Raw genomic sequence first — 25,479 nt, 5'->3', positions numbered from 1 at the left:
ACCAGCCAAGATTTACCTAATTTTAGGTAATTGAACAATAAGTGTACCAGCCCATCCTTCAAACTCCCTAGGCATGCCGCATGGCGTCGATGCCTCGATGGCAGCATGGTGCCCTTATCCCCTGGCCTTCTAGGAAAATAATACTTGTGTATTTGTATGTTTTTTCTATTCCATTTATCCCTAAGTGTAAAGTTCCTTTATGAGATCAATAATTATGAACAGCCAAAAAAAAAAGTTAAGTTTGTGGCTGCTGGGATTCGAGCCCAGGTCTCCACGGCCACAACGTGGAATTCTTACCACTAAACTACAGCCACAAGGTTGTGATATTTTGTATGATAAATACATATAAAATATGTAATATCTACATTAAGTTTTAAAAAAGTGAATCAGAAATTGATAAATCAAAGCTTTCATAGATACAACCGACTAACAATTCATTAACCATAACCATCACATGGTAATTGATAATTGGTAAGTTAAATTATTCAAATTTCAAGAAATTTCACTCCATAGATTAACCAATCAATGAGCGGAGTCGATGATGATGATGGCATTCATTATTTAGAAATAAGTGGATTCCAATTCCAAATATATTTTGGATTTTCACAACAATATGAAACATATTATAGGAGTAAGGCCCTATTCTTTTCACCTTAAAAAATAATATTAAGTAAAAATAATTTCATTTCAGTAAAAATAAGTCCAGTTTAGCAAAATTAATTTCAGTTTAGTAAAAATGATTACAGTTCAGTAAAATTCAGTTTTTTTAATGAAGAATTATAATAGATTATCAGTAGAAATAATTTCAGTTCAGCAAAAATAATTTTAGTTCAGTAAAATTAATTTAAGTTTAGTAAAAATAATTTAAGTTCAGCAAAAATAATTTCAGTTCAATAAAAATAATTTCAGTTCAGCAAGATTAGGGTGAAGAGAACAGGGCCTAACTACTATCCTCGAGACCTCAACTCACTATTCTGAATTTTTTTATTTTTAATTTTTTTTATTTATTTTTTTTATTGAATGAAACGAGTTAGTAGGCTAGTTGTTTTTTTTATGATTTCTAATACACATTTTGACAATAATATTTTTTTTAGAGTAGATATTATAATAATTTTTTAGAAGAATGAAATATGATTACAAATGATCAATCATACATCTAGTGTTTGTATGAACAATAATATTCAAAGCGTTTGGGCAAGGAAATAAAACGAACCAAAAAATAGTCCTATGTTTCTTTTAGTTGACACATTTCTTTATTAGTTAAGCAATAGAGTTTCTTTCATTTGGATAATAAATGAGGAAGGAAGGGAATTGGAGGGGAAAGAAATGGAGAGATAAAAGTGTAGGAAATTGATCCCTTTAACAATGGAGAGATTTGGAAGGAAAACTCACCAATTTTCCCTCCCCTTCCCTCCCTTTCCCTCCCCTCCTCTTCTCCTCCCTCCCCTTCTATTCCTTCCCCTTTCTTTATCCAAGCACACTGGAATTCAACCATTAATATCTTTAATTACCGACAAGCAAAACTAATAAAAAAACTTATATCTTTTTTTTTTTTTTTTTAAACAGCGGCTATAAAGCTTTAAAGCGAAACAAAAACCTACCCATTCCCAATGGTATACTTCCAGCTCATGGGTATGGATACAACACTAGTAGACTTACAAGACTGACACGAAAGTTCATGACCCAGACTTACGAACGTGGAATTAGAACTACAAGTACAATAGCTAGAGTTCAAAGCGAACTTCTTCCGGTAGTGAGGAGGTTCAGAAATGGGGGGATTAACAATCTTTCTCTTCTTTCCAATCTGGGACCTGCAACTAGAAAACATGTTAGAAGAAGTTTTAGAGGCAGCACTACTCGGGATCCTTGTACTTGAACCTCGACTTAGCCTCCGTGAATTAACCTTGGATTTGCAGATGATGTTGGAATTGATGGAGGATGTCCAAATCTGTCAAGAATGTGTATTCTCGTGTTTGTATTGATTGTTAATGTGGTATATATACACAACCTAAGCAAGGGCCTTAAACTAAGCCCATAACTAAATACAATAAATTATATACGGGCTCAACACCCCCCCTCAAGTTGGAGCATGCAAATCACAAATGCCCAACTTGCCAAGTAAATACAAAAATTGGTTCTTGCTTAATGCTTTTGTGAAGATGTCCGCTAGTTGATCAGTCGTCTTCACATAAGAAGGTCTAATAACCCCCTCCTGAATGGCATCACGAACATAATGACAATCAACCTCAATGTGCTTAGTGCGCTCATGAAAGACCGGATTCTGCGCAATATACAACGCAGATTGACTATCACAAAATAAACTCATCGCCTGCGGATGCGAAACTCCTAAGCTGTCAAGAAGAGCCTTCAACCATTTCAACTCATCGGTGGCCTTAGACATTGTACGGTACTCGGATTCTGCAGAAGATTTAGCAACAGTATCCTGCTTCTTAGTCTTCCAAGAAATAGGAGAATTTCCAAGAAACACCAAATAACCTGTAATCGATCGTCTCGTAAGAGGGCAACTAGCCCAATCCGCGTCACACCAACCTGTCAACTGTAAATCACAATCTGTGCGCAATAAAATTCCCTGACCAGGACTACCCTTCAAGTAGCGTACCGTTCGAAGAGCGGCCTCCCAATGATCACGACGGGGCTGGTGCATAAATTGGGACAGAATATGAACTGTGTATGCTAAATCAGGTCTAGTGAAAGACAAATAGATCAAACGTCCAACAAGACGCCGATACATCTCGGGGTCATCAATAAAAGGTGCCTCTGATTTTGCCAGAGTATGATTTTGCTCAATCGGAGTACCCGCCGGACGTGCCCCTAATAAACCAGACTCTGTAATAATATCAAGAGTATATTTCCGTTGGCACAAAAATATGCCTTCCGGACTACGAGCAACCTCAATACCCAGAAAATATTTCAACACCCCCAAATCTTTCATATGAAAACAATCACTCAGATATGCCTTAAAAGCAGAAATCGCAGAAGTAGAGTTGCCAGAAATCAATAAATCATCGACATACACCAGAACACTAAGATGGACATTCCCTTGATTCAGAGTAAATAGAGAATAATCAGAGTACGACTGTTTGAAGCCATACCTTGTGAGTGATCCGGCTAGTTTGGCAAACCAACAACGGGGTGCCTGTCGAAGACCATAGAGCGACTTTTGAAGACGAAATACCATTCCTGGTTTGCTACCATGGAACCCGGGAGGTGGCTTCATGTATACCTCCTCATCAAGGTCACCGTGGAGAAATGCATTGTGGACATCCATTTGATGCAATTCCCAATTCTTCGCAGCAGCTACAGCTAAGAAAGTCCGAACTGTGACCATTTTAGCCACGGGAGCGAACGTCTCATTATAGTCAATGCCTTCAACCTGATGATTACCAAATATGACCAGACGAGCTTTTAATCGTTCAACAGTGCCATCAGAATGATACTTGATTTTATAAACCCATCTGCACCCTAAGGCCTTTTTCCCTGGAGGTAACGGTTCCATTACCCAAGTCTGATTGTCTTCCAATGCTGCAATTTCTTTTTGCATTGCCTCTCTCCACCCTGCATCTTTCATAGCCTCTTTGAAATTACGGGGTTCAGTGCCTGCAAGTACAGCTGCAAGAAATATACGATGTCGTGCGGAAAAATGATCACAATTCACATAGTGTGCTATAGGATAAGGAGTACCTGAGGAGCTTGGAGTAGGTGAACTAGGAGTACTCGTTGCTTGTACAGTATGTGCCACATAATCTTTATGCCAACCCGGTGGACGTCGCACACGACCCCCACGATCAATGTCAAGTGAAGAAGAGCCACCCCCGCTGCTAGCAGCCCCTGCCCCCTGCCCAAGGCCGCTGCCAGCAGCTTCTGCTTGCTGCACAAAGCTGCTGCCGTGGCCAGCAGCTGCTGTCTGCTGCTCAAGACTGCTGCCACGGCCAGCAGCTTCTGCTTGGTGCTGAAGGCTGCTGCTAGCAGCGTCTGGATGCTGCCCAAGACTGCTGCCAGCAGCAGCGTTGCTGTCCAGACCAGCAGAGCCAGCCACAGCCTGGCTGCTGCCAGTGCCACCTGCCACAGGTGGGTTGTGGACTGTACTGCTAGCAGCAGCAGTCCCTGTCCTGACCTCGGCAGTGGTCTGATATTCTCTGTCACGGCTTACTTCACTCACCTCTAAAACCGCTTCCAAGTCATCCAAAAAATCAAGATCGACTCCCACACCATCCGCATTCGAATTTTCTTTGACAAAATTAGTTTCGGAGCCAGCATTCAAGGTTTTGTCACAAGCGAAAGGAAATTCGTTCTCAAAGAACTTCACATCACGTGACACAAAAATCTCACCCGTTTCAAGGTCGTATAATTTCCAACCCTTCTTACCATGAGGATATCCTAAAAACACACACCGCCGACTTCTAGGAGCAAACTTATCCCCCTTGGATTTTTGATTATGTGCAAAGCAAAGGGAGCCAAAAACACGTAACTCATCAAAACTAGGTTCTTTGTCAAATAGAATCTCATATGGTGTTTTGTTTTGTAGCAAACGAGAAGGAGTACGATTAATCAAATAAACCGCCCCAAGAATGCACTCCCCCCAAAAACCAATAGGCAAATTCCCTTGAAACATTAATGCACGTCCCACATTCAAAATATGTTGATGTTTGCGTTCAACACGTCCATTTTGTTGGGGTGTCCCAACACAAGATGTTTGAAATAAAATGCCATGTTCCGTAAAGTACGGAACCATACAATTGAACTCAGTGCCATTGTCACTTCTCACCAATTTCACAGACACACCAAATTGACGATCAATCATAGCAAAGAAAGAACAAAATGCGGAATAAACCTCGGTTTTATTATTTAATAAATAAACCCAAACACCTCTAGAATAATCATCAACCAAAGTCAAAAAATAATGTGCACCACAAGTAGAGGGAGTTTTATACGGTCCCCATAAATCACAATGAATTAATTCAAAGATACGAGTAGCTTTGCTATCACTATTTGGAAAACTATCCCTATGTTGTTTGGCTTGAGGACACACACCACAAGCTTTAGTCAAAAATTTATTTGCAGAACTACTACTAAGAGGTGGAAGCAACTTAACCACTCTATCCGACGGATGCCCAAGTCTTCTATGCCACAACTCAAATTCTGACACCGCAGGAGCTTGAACCGCACATACTGTAGGAATACGCCGAAAAAAGTAGAGTCCGTCCCTCCGTTCACCGGCTCCAATCAGGCTCCCCGAACGTTGGTCCTGTATAGCACACAAAGAATCAGTGAATCGTACAAAACAATTTGATTGATCAATCAATTTAGACACCGATATTAAATTGCATTGTAAATTGGGAACAAATAAGACATGCTCCAATGTTATAGTGTCTGCCAAAAGAACTCGACCCTCCTTCAAGGCCATAGCTTGTTCCCCATTCGGAAGTCCCACAGGTGAAGGAGAAATCAAACGAACATCCACCAAGCAATGTTCATTTCCGGTAACATGATGCGATGCCCCCGTATCAATAATCCAAGAAGACAAACACTCACCTTGCATACGGTCTTGTTGAAGAGAAGCCATATTAAGTAAAACCCGAATGTCCTCGGGTTTGAGATCTTGTAGGGAAAGATTATCCCCACTGCCAGAGGCTGCCCCTGTCGAAGCAACAACCCCTGTCACAGCATTGGCACGAGCAGACCCCTTCCCGGAAGCCGTGTTAGAAGAAGTAGCAGCAGGAGGTGTGGAAGAAGAACGAGCAGACCCCTTCCCACGCTTGAGTTCATGCCACCAGTCAGGATACCCATGAAGAACAAAGCAGCCCTCCACATCGTGCCCTGTTTTCTTGCAATGCGAGCAAAATAGCTTGGATTTATCTCGACGATCGGGTCCCTTCGAACGCCCAGCAGAGACAGCAAAAGCATGAGCATCTCTTGCTGCCTCGGTTTGTGCTCTGCCTTGAGCTATGCCCCGTGATTCTTCTTCTTGAAGCAGTGCTTGATAAGCACGAGTCAAGTCAATGGGTGGCTGCTGCGATAACAAATTGGTTCGCACAGCCGCATACTTCGAGTCATCCAAGCCAATTAGAAATTGATGCAGCACTTCCTCCTCCCTGTCTTTTGCGAATTTGCCCGCAACATTGCAAGTACAAAGCCCACATTCACAGCCATGTAAGGGTTTGAGTCTCGTGAGATCATCAAACAAGCACATCAAAGTAGTGTAATAGTCCTCAACCGACATACTACCAGTTTGTCGACAATCAGTAATTTTCGACCGTAGTTGTTGCAACCTTGGTCCATTAGAAACACAAAACCGTTGCTCCAAGTAAGTCCACAAGAGTTTTGCTTCTTCAAAATAAGGCAGTGATGCCGCTAATTTAGGTTCCATAGACCTCAAAATCCACGAGACGATCATTGAATTAACCGTCTCCCAGTCCAAGAGCTTCTTCTTTTCTGGGGGTTTCGTGATTGTACCATCAACGAATCCAAATTTTCGACGAGATCGGAGAGACAACGTGATTGCCCTCGACCAAGCCAAGTAGTTGTCGCCTTTCAAAATCACGTGAGTGATGAGGTTTCCCGGTTGATCTCCAGCACCGAGATAGAAAGGAGATGAAGGATCAAGCTTCCCGTCTTCCATGGTTGATGCGTGAGCAAGAGAAGAAAGAAAGCAAGGGTTTTAATTTTAGGTTAGGCTCTGATACCATGTCAAGAATGTGTATTCTCGTGTTTGTATTGATTGTTAATGTGGTATATATACACAACCTAAGCAAGGGCCTTAAACTAAGCCCATAACTAAATACAATAAATTGTCAAGAATGTGTATTCTCGTGTTTGTATTGATTGTTAATGTGGTATATATACACAACCTAAGCAAGGGCCTTAAACTAAGCCCATAACTAAATACAATAAATTATATACGGGCTCAACAAAATCCTTAAAATTACTGGTTTGTTTCAGGTCATGTAACACATATTGTCACAAAATGTATATCGAGGATCAATCAAAGTGGAGTGTATTATCCAAATATTACTTTTAACCAAGTTTGTTAGAAATTTATTTGTTTAAATAAAAATAATGTATCAAGCATTATTATTGTATTTTATTTGGCCTTTAGTGACGAGCGAGAGTTCATAAGTTAGAATTTAATATTGTTAATTTTTTTCGAATGGTTCATAATTTAGAATATTGTTCCAAGTTAAACATCCTTTACTACTAATTTTTAATTAAGGAGGGGGTGATACATGGTGGGATGACAATCATGACATGTATTGACATAAAGTTTTAGAAATAGTAAAAATGAATTGTCAATTTAAAAAATTTTAATTCCGTAAAAGCTGAAATGGTTAGGTTCGCAAGTTCTTAACAAAGTGGTTGATTAGACAATACAATCAAGTAAGTTAAACAATCTCATAATATCAATCTATCTTTTTCCGTATAATTATGAACTCTTAAATAGTTTTACTCCAATACAAAATGCAGTAGAGAACTTCTGAATGATCACGACCTGTTGTTAATTTCATTTCATTGTTGCTTTGTTCACTTTGCCTTTTTGACCAATAATAATTGTCCTTCCCACTTAATTAGGGGACCTATGCCACACACATATACAAGCTCTTAGTTTTCGCCAATAGACCAATGTATCATAAAGGTTATCCATGTAACGAATTTGGTCTTTTATCTCAATTTTTATTCCCATCTTCATCGAATAAAAGATTAAATATTATCTTATCTTTATCTCACATACTATTTCTTGACCAACAATTGAATATAAAAAAAGTCCTAAGAGAAAATGATGAGTATAAGAAAATTGATCAAATTTATGGAAATTATTAGTAAATTTTATTATAAACGATTATATTACACGAGAAAGGGAAACCGGATATAAAAACCGAATTAATCATCTCAATTACAAGGCCATCATAGAGCTAAAACACAAAGACATAGTAGAGCATATTGTTAGTGGACCATCTCAACCAAAAGCTTAAGCTGATGGTTGAGGCCCAGGAATATGTTTTATACTCTATCACATATAATAATTAATTAATGAGCAAATTTAATAAAATGTTCATTAATTAAATCAATTAATTAAGGCTCAATTGACTTAAAAGAGGTGGTGGTGGTGCTTTCCTTCATGCTCTTTCTGCTCATCCTTGGCTTCCTTCTTCTCATGGTGCTCATGGAATGCATAGCCACCAGCCCCGACTGCGGCAGCCGCCGCGATTTCCTCCTCAATCTTGTGCTTGTGAGCATGCTCTGGGTCTTTCTTCGCCTTATGCTTCTCATGCTACAATTGTCACACAAAACACCACAATCAATAAGTTTTTCACTATAAAAAGTCTATGATAAGAAATTGAATTTATATTTAATTGAAGAGATTAATCCTGTAATAATTAGTCACATTGTGGTATCAAATTCTAATACCACCTTCTAATTAAATAGTTCACAACAATTTAAATATTAGATAGATGTAAGAGAGTGTACGAGTCTATGTCAATACGTCCTTGATCTATAATCGAGATCATTTTTTTCAAAAATAAACACGACTAGTCATTGATCGTTCCAACCTCTGTTCAATAACAATAGTCAAGTACACTGATTTTGAAATCTCCGAATAAACTTGTCACTAGTCCTCAATCAAATAATAATAATAATAATAATAATAATGCGTGATCATTTTATCATTATACCCTTATTAAGATTGAATAACGTGAAAATTATGAGAATAATTACGTAAAACACCACGTCCAAAAAAATTAAAAGTACGTACCAGAGCAAAGGCACCAGCAGCAACAGCACCAAGCTCACCCATATGTTCCTTATGCTTGTGGTGTTTCACTTCCTTCTCATAGTCCTTATCGTCGGACCCGATAACCGCGGTGGTAGTGGTCTCGGTGTATCCACTGCTGTAGGCGGTGTCGGGGTAGGTGGTGGAGTCAGTCAAGACAACAGCTTCCACAGGAGTGTTGTTCTCATCATCATCCTTCTTGTGGTGGAAGAGGTGGTGGTGGTGGTGGTGTTCTCCAGACATACTTGTTTTTCCTTAAATAAATAGAGAGAATTTAGAGATTATAATAATTTAGAAAAACCAGGATTAGTGTATTTGATTTGTGAAATGGATGATTTTATTAGTCTTAGAGAAGGTTCTATTTATAATGGAATAATGGACTAAGTACATCTATCTAATAGGATAATTAGATATTTTTAAAAAATAAAATAAATTAAAAAAGTAGGTATGTAATTGCGTTCATTTCGCCTAATAATCACTGTCCCACACGGTTTGCTTCCCCACATAATTTTTGTGAGTGTGAACAATATCTCTTTTGATTTTTTTTTTCCAATAAAATTATTTCTATATTTTTTTCAACGGATTTATTAATATTAGTATATTACTAATAATTAAAGGGAGATTTTTCTTTATCTAATAAATCAAAAGGGATTTTGTTTTTTTTTTGAAACAAAAGGAAATAATCAAAAGGATTTTGTATTTTGAAACAAAAGGTAATAAATCAAAAGGGGTTCTTATCTATTAAATCAAAATGGATTTTTATTTTTCTTTTTATCTTCTTTTTTTTTTTTTTTTTTTTTTTGAAGGAAAAATGGATTTTTATTTAAGAAAATTAAAATGGATTTTTTTTTAAGGAAATAAAAAGAAGAAAAATCCATTTTGATTTTATTAGATAAAAATAGATTTTTCTTCTTGATTAAGAATATTTATACGCTAAATATTATCTAGAAATATCTGAAAAGATAGATAGGTATGGTAAAGATATCATCTTATAAAATACAACTAGTATATCCTAAACATATGGTTATATAAAGAAAAATATTCTGTGTATATTCTCTATCACTTTTTTTTATATAACAATGTACTAAGTTTATAATAATGATTTATGTCTTAGGTAATATTAAAAGCATAATCCAAAATCAAGCTCTGGAGAGTGGAACATGTGGCGTCCTAAGAGTTTCCCAAGGTAAATTAACGAATACAAATAAATTTTGATTTAAACATTATTTAAAAAACTTGCATATATAAAATGTAGCATAAACTTTTATGGGGTACTAGTCAAAGGCCAATAGAAAAGGAAAAAAAAAAAGAGTATATAGGAACTTACTGAATTAATTAACCTTTGCTTGGATGAAAAAAAATCTGCTTTTTATTGGTTTAGTTCAAAGTTTTGTTTTTGTTATTCAAGGTACATTTTGGTGAGGGTATATAAAGAGAAAAAACGAAAGCTAAATTAAGAAAATAGAAATGGAGATTGGAGACAGTAATTTTAAGGATAAGAGAAAAAAGAGGGAATCAAAAGAAAAAATAGTAAAAAAATAAGTAATAAAGGTGTTATAATGTTTCATCATAAATAAACCATCTTTGTTTAGCCATTAACCTCATCATATATTAATAAGTATGTGATGTACGAGTATAAATTTTAGAATATATATTTTAGAATGTTGAAACATTTTGTCCCCATAATAATAGAAATATCGATAAATCTAATATATATATATAAGGGGAGTTTTTTCCCGAGATTTTAGAGCGCCACGTAGGATTTTTATTTTTTAAAAATTATTAGAGCGCCACATAGGATCACGTAGGATTTTTATTTTTTAAAAATTATTAGAGCGCCACATAGGATTAATATTTTTAAAACGCTACAATAGGATTATGCCACCTAAGATAAGTTAACGTGCCACGTAGGATTATAAATTATAGTTATATCCAATAAATAATTCAAGTGCCACATAAACATAATTGACCAATGAGATTTTAATAGTTACATTAATTAAATACGAAATATTATCTTTTGAGATTAGGAATTTTATCTAATATTTAAAACAAATACGGAGAAAATGATACATTACGTACAACTAATAAAATAACAAATGTAATCACATAAATATGAAATTTTTTTTTTAAAAAAAAAATAGATCGAACCGTGCATCGCACGGGCTTCATCTAGTTTATTTTATTAAAAAGCAAAATAAATATATTTATTTTTCTTTGAATTATTGTACTTATCACAATAGCAATTTTGTCCAACTCTAATGAATTTGATAACTAGAATAAAAGTTCAACTTGATGATGATTAAAAATTTAAACATCTAATGTATAGTTTTGTCCTCAAATAAGAACAAGATTAAAAGAATTGAAGCATAAAGGATTAATTAGTGAGTAAAGAAAGTAGATCACTAATCATGATAAGATTTCACCAACTAAAAGCATCTTAATGATAATGCTTTTGTTAAGACTAATAACTAGTGATCATAATTCAAGATTCACGAGCTAAGCAAACAAAGAAATATCAATTCAAGTACTACCGATTTTTTTAGGTTTTTGAAATATTTTATATATCTCTCAAATAATAATAACCCAAACTTGTAACTAAAAAAAAAAAAAAAAAGCGAAGGTAGTATTTGTGTTGTTCTTTTTGGTTGACCTATAGTTCATAAAGTTGTTCACTCTTTCGATTTAAGTTTATAATCGAATCCTTACTATTTTGTTTGTTACATTCATTTTATGGCTGAATTTAGATACAATTTTAGCCTCAAATGACCCACCATGCACTTGAGACAATTCTATTTGTTTATTATCATATTCTTATTTTGATCAAATAATATATATTTTTTTAATATTATATTCAATTTTCTATTTCTGCACATGAAGTCATAATTGTCCTACATTCTTAATTTTAAGAAATACATTTAAAACGTCAATTGTATAATATGAGTAATAAAAAGAATTAAAATTCCAGACGTGGAACCTCTATAAACGAATGGGTATTCAAATTTAGATTATAACTCTATAACAAATAATTGCGTTTGTATAAATGCATTTTTTAAAGGGTTTTAAAAATAATGAAAATTACAGAGGGTTATAAAACACCAATTCAATTCTGGTCTAAATCAATCATATATGGACACTTGTAATCTCTTCAATGGTCTAAATTGTGAAACAAATTCTTATATGAATGATGTGACATGCCAATTAGGTCATTAGTCAATGCATACTACAATGTTATGAACAATTGATTTAGTCATGCATACTAAGGAGTACAATGATATGAACAATGAATAAATAATAAAATTATCGCTAAATAATAAGGTTATTAATTCAAATAACGATAATGAGGTTATTTAATCGTATATAAACAAAGGCGGTTTTTATTTTTTTTATGAGTACGTAAATGAAGTTATACTCTCGAACTATAAATATAAAGATATTCCTAATTTCCACCATTATTGATTATTGCCAACTTGTCATATGATATCTCTTGTTTGGCCTGGCCTGGCCTGGCCTTTCCACTATGAATAGTGAAGAATTTCTCTTCACCTTAAAAAAATAATATTAAGTAAAAATAATTTCAGTTCAGTAAAATTAAGGTAAAGAAAACGGGGCCTTAGTTGGCCAAATATTTTTTTTTTTTTTTTTTTTTTGGAAATATCTATCACACATAAATCCTATTTTATGGTCTTAAATGTAGCTTTCATTCCAATCTCCTCATTCATGGAATAGAACAAGTCATATAGGACAAAATTTTAAAAGTGGTCGGCCACATTTTATTTTTATTATTTATTAATTTTTATTTTAAAGGAAAGGTCGAGGACTAATGTTTAAGAGCAGAGGTTGATATGAGTTGTAACTAAGTAATAAATACAATAAACTCATAGACGCTTACTGCTTACAAGCAAGTATGGCCGTATGAGAAGATTGGTACATCTACGCTACTTGTGTAAATTGTTGAAATTAACAAAAAAGAAAAATAAAAAAACCAAAGAAATGTAGGTATTTTATTAGGCCTAAAAATCAAACCAAGTATGTAGCTGGCCCGTCCCAAAAAGTATAGGTATTTTGGACTTGACCTGGCTGATCCGATTTCCAAAATAAAAAAAGGGTTGGGGTAGGCCGCAAATTTTTCACGCCTATACTTTTGAACATTTATTAAAAAGATTTAAATAATTGCAAATTTTAAACATTTAGTAAGAAAATCCGAACATCGGAAATTTTGAATATTTAGTAAATATGAACAATCGCAATGTACCACGCCTTTTTGAACATTTAGTAAAAAAGGCCGAAAATCGCAAATTTTAAACATTTGGTAAAAATATCTGAACAATCGCAATGTACCACGCCTACTTTTGAACTTTAATAAAAAAATATGAACAATTGTAAATTTTAAACATTTAGTTAAAAAAAATCCAAACACTGCACCACGCCTATACTTTTGAACATTTAGTATAATAATCTGAATAATCGCCTGATATCTAGCTATTCTAGATGGAACAGGGTTCACAATAGACTTATTAGGGGCAGGTGACAAAAATAGTCCATTTTACTAAAATTTCGGCCCGTCTCAATTTTGGCCTAGAATAGCGAGTTTGAACACGACTTTTTGGCCCAAAGGCTTAACCCAGTCCGCAATCACCTCTAGAATTTATAATACTTCCAAATTCGAATGTTTCTAGTAGGTTCTTCTAAAACTACTCGAGCTTATTATTATTATTATTATTATTACTACTACTACTTTAATAGACATAAGCGTAAATCTATAAACAACGATTATCATACAAAGTTAATTGACCTCAACAACACGAACTTTTAACAAGGTGAAATGAATATTCATTAGTTTTGTAGGTCTTGTAGTAGCATTATAAAATTCTTCATCCAGTGGGTATTATATGATACGATAAATATCAAAAGTTATATGATACGAGTATGATTTATTTGTAGTATATAATAATTCTCAAGAAATTGCTCTTGAACACTTCTAGTGATGTGGCAGTGGGGATAAGGCATTGGACCATCACATTTTAAGAAAAATATCAACTACATCATCGTAATGAATGTGGTTAAGAATTTAAATACTATTATATATATTATAATTTATACATTTCAATTTGCATTTGGATAATATCTACCAATTAACGCGGATAATACATTAATACCTACAAATTCTTAACAAATTTTATCAAACAAATTTTTTCTTAACCTATAAGTAATCCAGCCTGCCTATTTAAACGTTACAATAGTAAGGTCAATAGTCAATAAATTGTGCTAATAATATTCTCTTAAAAATTTGTTTATAACTATTAGTCTAGTTATAAAGCCCTCAAAACTCAACTAATACACTATGGATCACCACCACCATCACCATGGTCACCACCACCATCAACACGGTCACCACCATCATGACGCCGATGCCGAGAAGCAACTAAAGCATCACAACACCCTTGAGCGTATTGGAGAGACGGCTGCCGTTGCTGCTGCTGCTTATGCTTTGGTAAGCTTTCTATTTGTTTCCTTGTTAATTAAGGGCTTAAGGATGCATTATTGAACATGTTGAAATTTCACCAATTATTATTGGCTTATTAATTCATTGTTGTGCTCTTGTCAAAAAAAAAAAAAAAAAAAAAAAAAATCATTGTTGTGTTTTGGTGGATAATTGTTGTGTATTTTGGTTGATACAAAAAAATTGACATGAATAATTCAATTTTTTTTCTTTTCTAATTTATATTAATTTTTATTATTTAAATTTGTAGTTATTAATTTAAGGACATCGTCTAGAAGCAATTGAATTGTTACGTTTGTTTTACATAGATTGACTCAACACATTAAACGAAGACGAAACAAATTTAATATTTTAATTTCATCGATTTTTAATGATATAGATGGGTGAATTTGAAAAGTTTTTTCTTTTACCTAAGGCATTTTTTTTTACCTATATGTTAGGTATAAATCCACGTTTGATTCCTAGTATGAGGTAATTGAAATAATTATATACACTCGTATAATTTGACGTTGTTAGTGTTGATTTGTTTAGGTTTTATGTATAGTTATGGGATTATTCTATGAAGTAATATATTAGATTTAGTCACTTAAATTATACAGAGTATATTATCTTTCAAATTGTTGTTTCCATTGTATGTAATTTGTGTTTTTTTTATGCCAATGTATCAATCTATGAGTGCGTAAAATAGTGCAAAATTCAAAGTGTAACTACTAAAAATATTGAAAAGTACCGATTTTGAAGTGGAGTAATAACGAATTGAATTTTTATTTGTGATATACAGTATGAGAGACATGAGGAAAAGAAAGACCCAGCCCATGCTCACCAACACAGAGTGAATGAAGAGATTGCAGCCGCGGTTGCGGTTGGTGCTGCCGGTTTCGCGATTTACGAGCACCACAAAAAGAATGAAGCCGAACATGAGCTACAATCTTCCCACCACCATGGTCATCATCATGATCATCACAACCATGGTCATCATCATGATGGTCATCACCATGACCAACACCACCATGGCCATCATCATGATGGTCATCACCATGACCATCACCACCATGGTCATCATCATGGTCACCACCTCCATCATTAGTTTATCCATTGTTTTGGGCTATTGGCTATATAAATTTCCCTCTAATTATATTAGACCTTTATGTGATGTAAGGCTAGGGTGACTAGTGTTTGATCTCTTTAATTTGTTTAGGGTTACAACTGAGTCGAGTTAAGTCAAGTCGAGTTTGAGCTTGATCAAGCTAAGCTTTAAAAAGATGGACGAATGAAATAAACTAAAATTATATTTAAATTGCAAAGATTTTTTTCAAGTTCGAGTGAGATTTAAATAAGTTACTAATTTTAAAGTTTTAATGCAATAGAAAGAATTGATTGACTGGCTGGTCAATTGACTTGTTCATTTCATCATGGATATCTCGTTAGTTTTTATGTAATTTCAATGAAGCTTTTGATTTGTGTGTTAATATGTATATATAGGAAAACAAGTTCCTATAGTATTACTCCGATATATTAGAATCGATATTGCTATTATATAAAGGCAAAAGTTAACGAACGCCCTGGAAGCGTTGGATAAGATAAAGTAGAAATATAAACTTAAAATGAACTTTAATTACATTGTCGACGCGTGATTTGGGAATTAAATAGTATTTTAAATGCTTATCTAATGCCTCGGGGGCGTTCGTTAGCAATATCAACAATCATCAATAATGAGAATCAATGTTATTAAATCTTTGCCCTAAACTTAATTGCTACGAAGATTAGAAGATCATTTTATTAATTAACCTGGGATAGTGCGTGGATCATCCATGAAGACATAGTTGGGATTTATAATTATGTGCCCTTTTATCTTAACCAATTCAACAATAATCAATTAGGCAAAATCAATTTTTTTCTTCAATCATGCATTAAACCGTAAAGCTGAAGAAGGTAAATGAGAAGATTCTATAGTGACCAAAGTCAACTAATTGATATTAACCATCAATGCAATTTTTGATCTTTTAAAACAAAAGTATTTAGGGCCTGTTCACTTCAGCTTAATTTCAGTTCAGTTCCAATCAGTTCAGTTTAGTTAAGCTCTAATCAGTTCAACTCAGCTCCAATCAGTTCAGTTCATTTCAACTCCTAATTTCCTTCTCTTATAAAATATTCATTTCAGCTCTAATCAGTTCAGTTCAGTTCAGCTCTAATCAGTTCAGTTCAGCTTCAATCAGTTCAGTTAAGTAAATATGAACAGACCCTTAGACTTGAATTTTAACCACAGGATATAATAAGCAAATGTATTAAAATTAGCGCGTGGTAACTCCAACATACGTCTGACCAAGAAATTTATATAACAAGCTTTTGCATGCATGGAATGTTCTTTCACAATGAAAGTTCTAGAAGAACTTGTGATTTCATGCCTAAGTTATTTAAAGAATTTAGGGTGTTTTGTCGTGTCATGTCTAGTCAAGTTATACCATGCCTTATTGTACTTCTCCTAAATAAAGATGGCTCAGGCTTGAAGCTTGACCTACAGTAACATGTCGTATTTATATCATGTTCGTGTGTTATGTTGTCTTTTCATTATAAAGATTACTTGTTGAGTTGTGGGTTGTGAATTTTATAAAAATGTCTAGGTTCAATTAATCTTCGGACTTTATAAATTGCAGCAAAATATCTAAGATATTTATGCTATGCAAAAAGTCTAATGATTAAATTGAATGCCTGGCCCAATTTATTTGAATATTAAGATTGGACAAATGTTCAAGGAGTGGCCCTGTGGTGTAGTAGTTTAAAATGATTACAATTTGTGTAAAATTTGAGTCTCACTTTCTTCTGAGACTAGCAAAGTTTTCTATAAGGGTAACAATTTATTCTAATACTGTATAAATGTATTTAGTCTTGTTTCTAGTCAATAGCTTTACTTTAGGAAACTAACTAAATTAGAGTTGACTAATTTAAAAGTAAAGCTATTGACTAGAAACAAGACTAAATACATTTATACAGTATTAGAATAAATTGTTACACAATTTATTCCCTTATAAATTGAACCTGCACTGCTGAGGTATTATGGCTGCAATCATTATTGTCTGAGCTTAATGTTAAGTTGGCTACAATACCAAGCATCTATTGTGACAATTTGAGTGCCACAAACTACTCAAAAAATCCTGTTTTTCATTCTCGTATGAAGCACCTCGCTCTTGCTTTTCATTTTGTACGAGAACAAGTGCAGCTTGGGGCTCTAAGGGTCCAACACATTCCTGGAGATGATCAACTGGCAGATGCCCTCACTAAACCACTTCCTTTGGCACGCTTTACTACTTTATACTCCAAGATTGGCCTAGTCGCGAGACCGTCCATCTTGCGGGGGTGTATAAGGGAATAAATTGTGTAACAATTTATTCTAATACTGTATAAATGTATTTAGTCTTGTTTCTAGTCAATAGCTTTACTTTTAAATTAGTCAACTCTAATTTAGTTAGTTTCCTAAAGTTTAGCTTAAATTATGCAAAGTGTATATATCCTCTTAGGATTATCTACGGCAACTTGTTAATGCCCCTAGGTTAGCTTTGTATAGCTATATATATATGGTGTAACTCTTAATGAAATACATCTACAATTCATATCTCATTATCTCTTATATTTTCTACTTAATAGATTGCCCTCTTGTATGTTTTTCCTATTTCCCTTTTTATTGTTTTATTGTTTTTATAATGAAAAAAGAGTAGCTATTTCAATATAAAAATTTTAAACTTTACAAATTTTATTTAGATTTAGGTTTATTTAAAAGTATTATGGATACAATTATTATTGGTGTACCTGGTTGTGAAGGGTTATATATAAGCATTAAATACATTCTTGGAAATAATATAAATTTAGGAATTCATGACAAAAACACACGTAAATCAGTGTAATTAGTATTTATATTTTGATGATTTCTTAACTTTTTACGATTTTCAAGTGTAAATTTAATGCTTTAGGACTTTATTATGCTTAATTAGTTAATAATTCATTTATTATAAGTATAGATAACAAATAATGTAGTATAATTTATTAATTAGTTAACATAGATTAATTATGGAGTAATAATTATACATAAGGCCCGCAAAACGATGTTGATTACTCTTATACTAGTATTAAGAGTATAATGGAAACAGTAAATCTTTAATACTTGTATATGTACTCCGTAGTATAGACTAAGGGCCTGTTCACATTTACTTAATTTCAGTTCACTTGAGTTCAGTTCAGCTCCAATCAGTTCAGTTCAGTTCAGCTCTAATCAGTTCAGTTCAGTTCAGCTTTTGATTTCCCTCTCACATAAAATATTCATTTCAGCTCAATTCAGTTCAGTTCAGTTCAGTTCAGCTCTTGATTTCCCTCTCACATAAAATATTCATTTCAGCTCAATTCAATTCAGTTCAGTTCAGCTCCAATCAGTTCAGTTCAGTTCAGTTTAGTTCAGCTCCAATCAGTTCAGTTTAGTTCAGTTCAGCTCCAATCAGTTCAGTTCAGTTCAGCTCAATTTAATAATTGTGAACAGCCCTAAGCTTTTACACTTTATAGAGTTTCAAATGCTAGTATTATGGACAACGGTGCAATATAGTTATTAGAATGAAATACTTAAACTTGTGACCTTTAACTTCTCCAACAACTAGCTAGCAATCTATACATTGATTATATTGTGACCTATAATTTAATTATTTTAATAACTATTAGTCAAGTGATCTCTATTGATATATGGTACATCTATATCCGCTCCTGAGTAGGGTATATCTACCCTGCTTCCAAGTATTCCATATTATCTCTAACAATTCTTATTTTGATGGTTACCGTCTCACAAAACGGCTAAAATTGAATATACTTTTAAAGAAATGGGAATTATCATCTCATAGAATATAATACTTTGTATAAGCTGATTAATTATTTAACCACGTAAGAAAAGAAAATTTGAGAGACCTTATTACTCTAATATATATAATAAGTAACCAATCCATATACGTAGTAGTATATTTTGTATAATAAAAACATCATTCCTTAAGCAAACGACACCATACATAATCTTTTTGATAAAAGTAGTCATAATATGATGCAATCCCAAATAAAACTAATTACATATATATACACAAAAACAACACACACTGAGGAGATGATCACTTATTTTCCATACTTATTAATTACACAAGTACGTACACATAAACTCTCAAGCCGCAGAAAAAGAACGTAAACCATCATATAGAAGTACGGTATAATAACGGCCTCAGAAGAGGTGGTGCTTTCCATCATGTTCTTTCCTCTCTTCCTTGGCTTCTTTCTTCTCATGATGCTCATGGAAGGCATAGCCACCGGCTCCTACAGCCGCGGCAGCTGAGATTTCTTCCTCTAGTTTGTGCTTGTGAGCATGCTCTGGATCTTTCTTTGCCTTGTGCTTCTCATGCTATATACAACATTACGATTCCACAAGAATTAATTAGTTGACTAATAATCGAGGTTATAAAGTACAAAAAAAGTGTTTTAAGTATTATATTATGACACTACAAATCAAAAAAATTATGCTAGTATTGATGAAGAAATCATATAATAGGGCAATAGGGCATTCCTCACTTATTTACATGATTTTCATTTATCAACTGTAAAACTCAAATCAAATTATCAGATCTTATCTAAACTTAAAATTTCCAAAACAAGTAAAAATAGAGTAAAAGAAATCGCCTTAATAACCAATCATTAATCTCTCACACACACACAAAAAAGGCTAATTTACCTAGTTGTGTGTGAGATCGATTAAAACTCAAAATCGCGATATTTAACCTAGACTCTCCTATATGACTCTGTCGCCGTACCTAGTAAATTAAGACTACACATAAACATATAATAGCTAGTCATTGATATATAGGTAACCATAGTAAGATGGCTTACAAGAGCAAAAGCACCGGCTGCAACGGTACCAAGCTCACCCAAGTGTTCTTTGTGCTTGTGAGACTTTTCTTCTTTCTCATAGTCTACGGGCTTGTTGTCATCTTCACCATCCTTGTGGTGGTTAAATAGGCTGTGGTGGTGTTTCTCTTCTGACATGACTATATTTTTTAATTTGGTATATTTGTTTTTCTAACTCTATGTAACACAACTAACACTTTATGTTATATGATATGAGATTATGTTGGTACCAGGTCACTATATATAATGAAATATTTTCTATGATGGTTTCGTATTAGACATAAATTTCACAATTTTGTTATCCTTTTTAGAATGGTGGGTCATGATGTATATACACGATTATACGAAGTATATGTTACATCATTTTAGATTTTTGTAAGAATAGGTCTACAAGAAATTTCATGTGATTCGGGTGCACATTTCACATCAATAAAAGTTAACCCTATTCATTTTGTTGTTGAATGAAGTTGATGAAATTAAAGCAAGGGTAAATATGAAAAAGTATAGGTAAATCTAGTAAAGTTAATAAAGGAGTTTCACTTGTTGAAACTTTAGTCAGCTAAATTATAATATGGATAGGAGACAAAAACTAATTATAACTATTTTAAATCCAAGGGGAAAAAAATAGCTTAAAACATGACAATATTGGTTTAGGATCGGAATCAACAATCATGTACATATTTTAATTGACAATTGTACAACCAAACAAAGTTTGTATATCCCTTGACCAAATACAAATAAGTTCAGGTTTTGTAAGGTGAAATAAATGCATCCTATAATAATAGACATGGCAACTAAATAAACTCTTGATCGTAATTAAGTTTTCTCAAATTTAACAAGGTTTTGGAGCCCTGTTTTTTTTTCTTTTAGCTGCTCTGCTGAAATTTGGTCTGATATGTAGAAAGCTGTTCTGCTATGCTAAATCTTACTCTACTCTAGTAAAATCTACTATGATAAAATATGCTTAGCTCTGCTAAAAAAAAACGGGACTTAATAAAGCTTTGACGAAAAAGTTATTATCTCTCAAATGCATCAATTTGCCCAAATTTGAACAAGTTCACACATGACATGCAAATAAACCTTAGTTCAATACGTGTCCATGTCTTTTTAGCATACACTTGTCACAATTCAAATTAAAATCAACTATGATCAACCCACCTTAAGGCTACAATCACTTTCGTTAACCTTAATTCAAAATCTCATAACATAATATCTCAAATAAGTTCAAATTAATTCAGATAAATTCCGCGGAATAACACTTTCACGAAGAACAAAACATCCCCCCTATCATAATCCACCGACGAAAATAAGGGCAAATAAGGTAAAAATGAGGACATTGAGGGGCAGTAATGTATGGTTTCGTAGGATGTACAAGGGGCCAGATGAGATGATATAATCGTGGAGTGGTTATCCTTTTCTAATTTACTGTTGAAATGCCATATTTCTTGGACACTTGGCCCAACTAATGAAAGTCATCAACATCACTAATTAGGTTGCTATCAATAAAGGATATCATTCAATACTTGCTATAATTTTGGTCGGTTTAATTGGCACCTTTTGTTTGAAACCATTTGTTTGTGATTTTTTGTTAGTTGAGAGAATTTTGGTACTTATATCTCTCACTTAAAAATATTATCTTGTTTTTTAAATCACATGTACTATGCTTTAGAAATTTAGAATTGTTTTGAATGCTTGATTAGCCCCTAAATTATTGCATATTTATGGATTATTGTTAGCTCATCTGCAACCATTACAAGATCTTTATTAAAACAATTGATGCCATAATTAAACAATTCTTTACTAGACTTTCAAGGAGTTAGTGGTTGAATCATTCTAAAAAATAAAAGTACAACAATTTCTTATTTTTAACTTAAAATTTTAATCAATTATTTAGGTAAAAGAATAAGGGTCTGTTCAATTCAGCTTAATTTCATTTCAGTTCAGTATAGTTCAGCTCCAATCAGTTCAGCTCCAATCAGTTTAGTTTAGTTTAGCTCCAATCAGTTCAGCTCCTAATTTCTTCTTTCATAAAATATACATTTCAGCTCTATTCAGTTTAGTTCAATTTAATTCAGCTCCAATCAGTTTAGTTCAGCTCCAATAAGCAATTCAGTTCAGTAAATGTGAACAAGCCCTTAGCATACAAAAAATAGTCCAGTATAGAGAAAGATAATACTTGTAAATATCTGTCAATAACTTAATATTAAAACAGACACCAGGATTGACACATGTCACATCCTGCTACTGTTTTTCCCCTCCCCTTTTTAACTATTACTCTTTGTGTGTGTGTGTGTGTGTGTGTATTTGATACAACTATATTATTATCATTCCTAATATTTTATATTCTCTTCATGATAAAAAAAGTTTCCTTTTTATTTGGTGTTTATAATTTTTCAGTACACATTTACCTTAAATATTATTCCAACTCCTTTTTAATTATTTGATAAACAAAGTAATGTTATATTTTGCCAATAAAGTAATACTTTGATTCTTATTATTAATATTAAATAAATTACTTAAAGCATCTCTTCTATTTGTTAGATATAATTATTAGTTTTTTTTAAATAAAAAAGTAGACTTACCGTGCATGGCACAGGGCCTAAGCTAGTTTGAGAATAAATTCATTCTATGATCATGATTGTCATTTGTAAAATAACAATTATAATTAAGAAAGTGAACATTCAGATTTAATTAATTTGAATTATTTTTAAATGTTAATATTAATTAAAATAAATTTTATTATTTCATGGAAAAAAATAATTTCATTTTCTGATTTCTTAAGTTTATTAATAATTAACCTCGTGTCAAAAAAAATAAAAATTAAACTGAATTGTTATTTGACAACAGAATTACTTATGACGACAATGTTAATGACCATCTTACTATTATTTTAGATTGAAATTACTTAGACTATCAGACAAGCTACAACCCACAAAATCAGACAAGCTCACACCATTACCTAGACTATCACCACGAGTGATACTATGATCATTGCCACCGCCACAACCACCACCACCGCCACAACCGTGCACCAACAACCTCTAATTTATGTGATTAGATATGACTATATGAGAGGTAAATTGTGATTAGATGTCATGTAAAGGCCTTTCTTAGGCTTGGTTGTGAATTTATGATATAAAAAATTTAGGTGATTTAAATGGCTACTCGACTAGACAGACTAATACTTCCTCCGTTTTCTTTTAGATGCAACACAAACTTTAGCGCGGTAATTAAGAAAGGTGGGGCCGGGCTACATGATATAATAAACTTTAAAATAGGATCAGTGGTTGTTAGGATGTAATTTAGTGCGCCACGTGCTTTAAATAAGGGATATAGTATAGTTTTTCCCTAAAGTAACTTTCCTTTTATAGTGTGTTGCAAGTGTTGTGACATTTCCGTTTTAGGAAAGTGTTGCAAGTAAAAGAAAACGGAGGAAGTAATAATTAAATCCAAAGAACTCCAACTATTTACGCAAGAGTGTTCCAAAAAGAATACTTCTTCCTCGATCTTTTTAATTTTTACTTGCCGATGCATTATTTCAGTCTATCACAATTATCAATTTGTAAACACTATTAACATTTGATAGTATGAAAGTATAAATGGAGACAAATTTAATAAGAATTCACTTGACTTTATTTTTTTAGGTATAAATCATCACACTAAAGCTAGTCAAAGTAAATTATATGTATAGTGTAATTGTCAAAGTATTGCAAAAATAAGGAGGAAATATATAATAATACAAAAGAAAATTTGACAATTACCACCTATAATTGTTGCTATTTTAGCAATTATCACCTTGTGGGGCCCACTAATTACCTTTTCCATTCCTTTCTTTCTTTCTCACTCGATTTCTCATCTCCTGTATTGTAATCTTCTCAAAATTGGGTCAATTCGTGAAATAATTAACATGAATATGTACTTTAATTTGAAGTATTTCCCCAATTTTGAGAGGAGTACAATATAGATGAATGAGAAAATGAGAGAGAAATAAAGAAAAGTAGGGAAATAAGGTGAGAAATTAGTTAGTGGGTCCCACATGACAACACACTTCAGTTCAGAATCAAGTAGGTGAGAAGTTTTGATGTTTACAAAATAGTAGGTGGTAAAATTCAAAAAAAAAAAAAAAAAAAAAAAAAAAAAAAACTCTGTAGGTGATAATTGCTAAAACAACAACAATTGTTGAGGGTAATTGTCAAAAATACTCCCAATACAAAAGGTTTACTTAACATAGTACATCTAATCCAAATTTAATTAAAAGGATTAGTACAATTCGATGACCAACTATAATTTTTTATTGCTTGTCTAACAAAAACTTGAGGACGTCGTCTATGCATGTGAAGTTGCATGACACCTTCTCCAAATGGATCATATATATACGTACGTCACATATGTAAATTCAACGCGTTAAGTGTAATTAAGCTTGCGAAATTGTTGAATTTTCATCTTTGTCACACGTAATTATAAACTTAACTAAGAAGTAAATTAATATCACTTGGCTATATATAGATTATCCAACAAGCTTACAGATATATGTATTTTCCATTTATAATCATAACCAAACTCGAGCAAATTCTTGATATCTTTCAACTTCTTATTTAACACTACAAACAACTTTTCATTAGCATCATGACTGGTCTCCACCGCCATCACAAAGAGGATGCAGCACATAAAGACCCGAAGAAGGCAATGAAGCACCATAAACACCTTGAACATCTCGGCAAAGCTACTACCATTGCTGCCGGTGCTTATGCCCTAGTAAGCGTTGCTATCTTTTGGTTAAGCATACTTAGTTACATTTAATATTTGTGATCAGTAATAATTTGGATTTTATAATTAGATACAGCCATTTAATTGTACAATATATACCTAATTAATAAATAATTTCAATAAGCTTGTTATAATTTATTGAATAATGTACGTTTTTTTTTTGGTGCAAGTATTGAATAATGTACGTGCATGGTTGATATAACAAAGAATTTTGGAGTATTATTATGAAGATTAGAGGGTCTAGAGAGGAAGGGGATCAATATTTGCGTGCAATTGTTAGCTTTAGAGAAAAAGAAACCCACAATTTTACTACTTTATTTAAAAAAAAAAAATTATTCTAAGTCAACTAAAATCAAATATATGAAATTTATAGTGACAAATGTACGGTCTAGATTTAATAATTACAAGGGTTACAAAAATATTACTGTATAATTGCAAAATTGTTCCTTAAAAATAATCCTTATGCATTAGTGACTTATAAAGTCCTTTTGATATCATACAATTA

General features: G+C 33.0%; 4 protein-coding genes and 1 non-coding gene across 5 annotated transcripts; 1 reads left to right on the top strand and 4 right to left on the bottom strand.

The window, feature by feature from the left end:
* Window positions 1-242: 242 nt before the first annotated feature.
* Window positions 243-314, bottom strand: TRNAH-GUG (transfer RNA histidin (anticodon GUG)). Its single transcript has one exon. It is a non-coding gene; the product is annotated as a tRNA-His (tRNA).
* A 4,526-nt stretch (window positions 315-4,840) lies between these two features.
* Window positions 4,841-6,677, bottom strand: LOC145615588 (uncharacterized). The gene is made up of 2 exons (XM_081670662.1): window positions 5,554-6,677; window positions 4,841-5,266 (listed from the first exon to the last, which is right to left on the bottom strand). Exons 1-2 carry the CDS (start codon window positions 6,638-6,640, stop codon window positions 5,232-5,234), a joined length of 1,122 nt encoding a protein of 373 aa, XP_081526788.1. The 5' UTR covers window positions 6,641-6,677; the 3' UTR covers window positions 4,841-5,231.
* Window positions 6,678-7,819: 1,142 nt separating this feature from the next.
* Window positions 7,820-9,131, bottom strand: LOC145614252 (uncharacterized). The gene is made up of 2 exons (XM_081669273.1): window positions 8,771-9,131; window positions 7,820-8,287 (listed from the first exon to the last, which is right to left on the bottom strand). The coding sequence occupies exons 1-2, from the start codon at window positions 9,029-9,031 to the stop codon at window positions 8,105-8,107; spliced, it is 444 nt and encodes a 147-aa protein (XP_081525399.1). The 5' UTR covers window positions 9,032-9,131; the 3' UTR covers window positions 7,820-8,104.
* A 4,816-nt stretch (window positions 9,132-13,947) lies between these two features.
* LOC145615399 (uncharacterized) lies at window positions 13,948-15,604 on the top strand. Its single transcript, XM_081670474.1, has 2 exons — window positions 13,948-14,279; window positions 15,070-15,604. The coding sequence occupies exons 1-2, from the start codon at window positions 14,130-14,132 to the stop codon at window positions 15,373-15,375; spliced, it is 456 nt and encodes a 151-aa protein (XP_081526600.1). The 5' UTR covers window positions 13,948-14,129; the 3' UTR covers window positions 15,376-15,604.
* Window positions 15,605-19,246: 3,642 nt separating this feature from the next.
* LOC145615400 (abscisic stress-ripening protein 3-like) lies at window positions 19,247-20,404 on the bottom strand. Its single transcript, XM_081670475.1, has 2 exons — window positions 20,190-20,404; window positions 19,247-19,707 (listed from the first exon to the last, which is right to left on the bottom strand). The coding sequence occupies exons 1-2, from the start codon at window positions 20,343-20,345 to the stop codon at window positions 19,531-19,533; spliced, it is 333 nt and encodes a 110-aa protein (XP_081526601.1). The 5' UTR covers window positions 20,346-20,404; the 3' UTR covers window positions 19,247-19,530.
* Between the last annotated feature and the right edge of the window lie 5,075 nt (window positions 20,405-25,479).

Source organism: Chenopodium album, chromosome 25 (assembly GCF_948465745.1).
Source record: "Chenopodium album chromosome 25, dcCheAlbu1.1, whole genome shotgun sequence".
Classification (NCBI taxonomy): Eukaryota; Viridiplantae; Streptophyta; class Magnoliopsida; order Caryophyllales; family Amaranthaceae; genus Chenopodium; species Chenopodium album.
The sequence above is the reverse complement of the archived record's forward strand: the minus strand, read 5'-3'. Positions and strand labels throughout refer to the sequence as shown.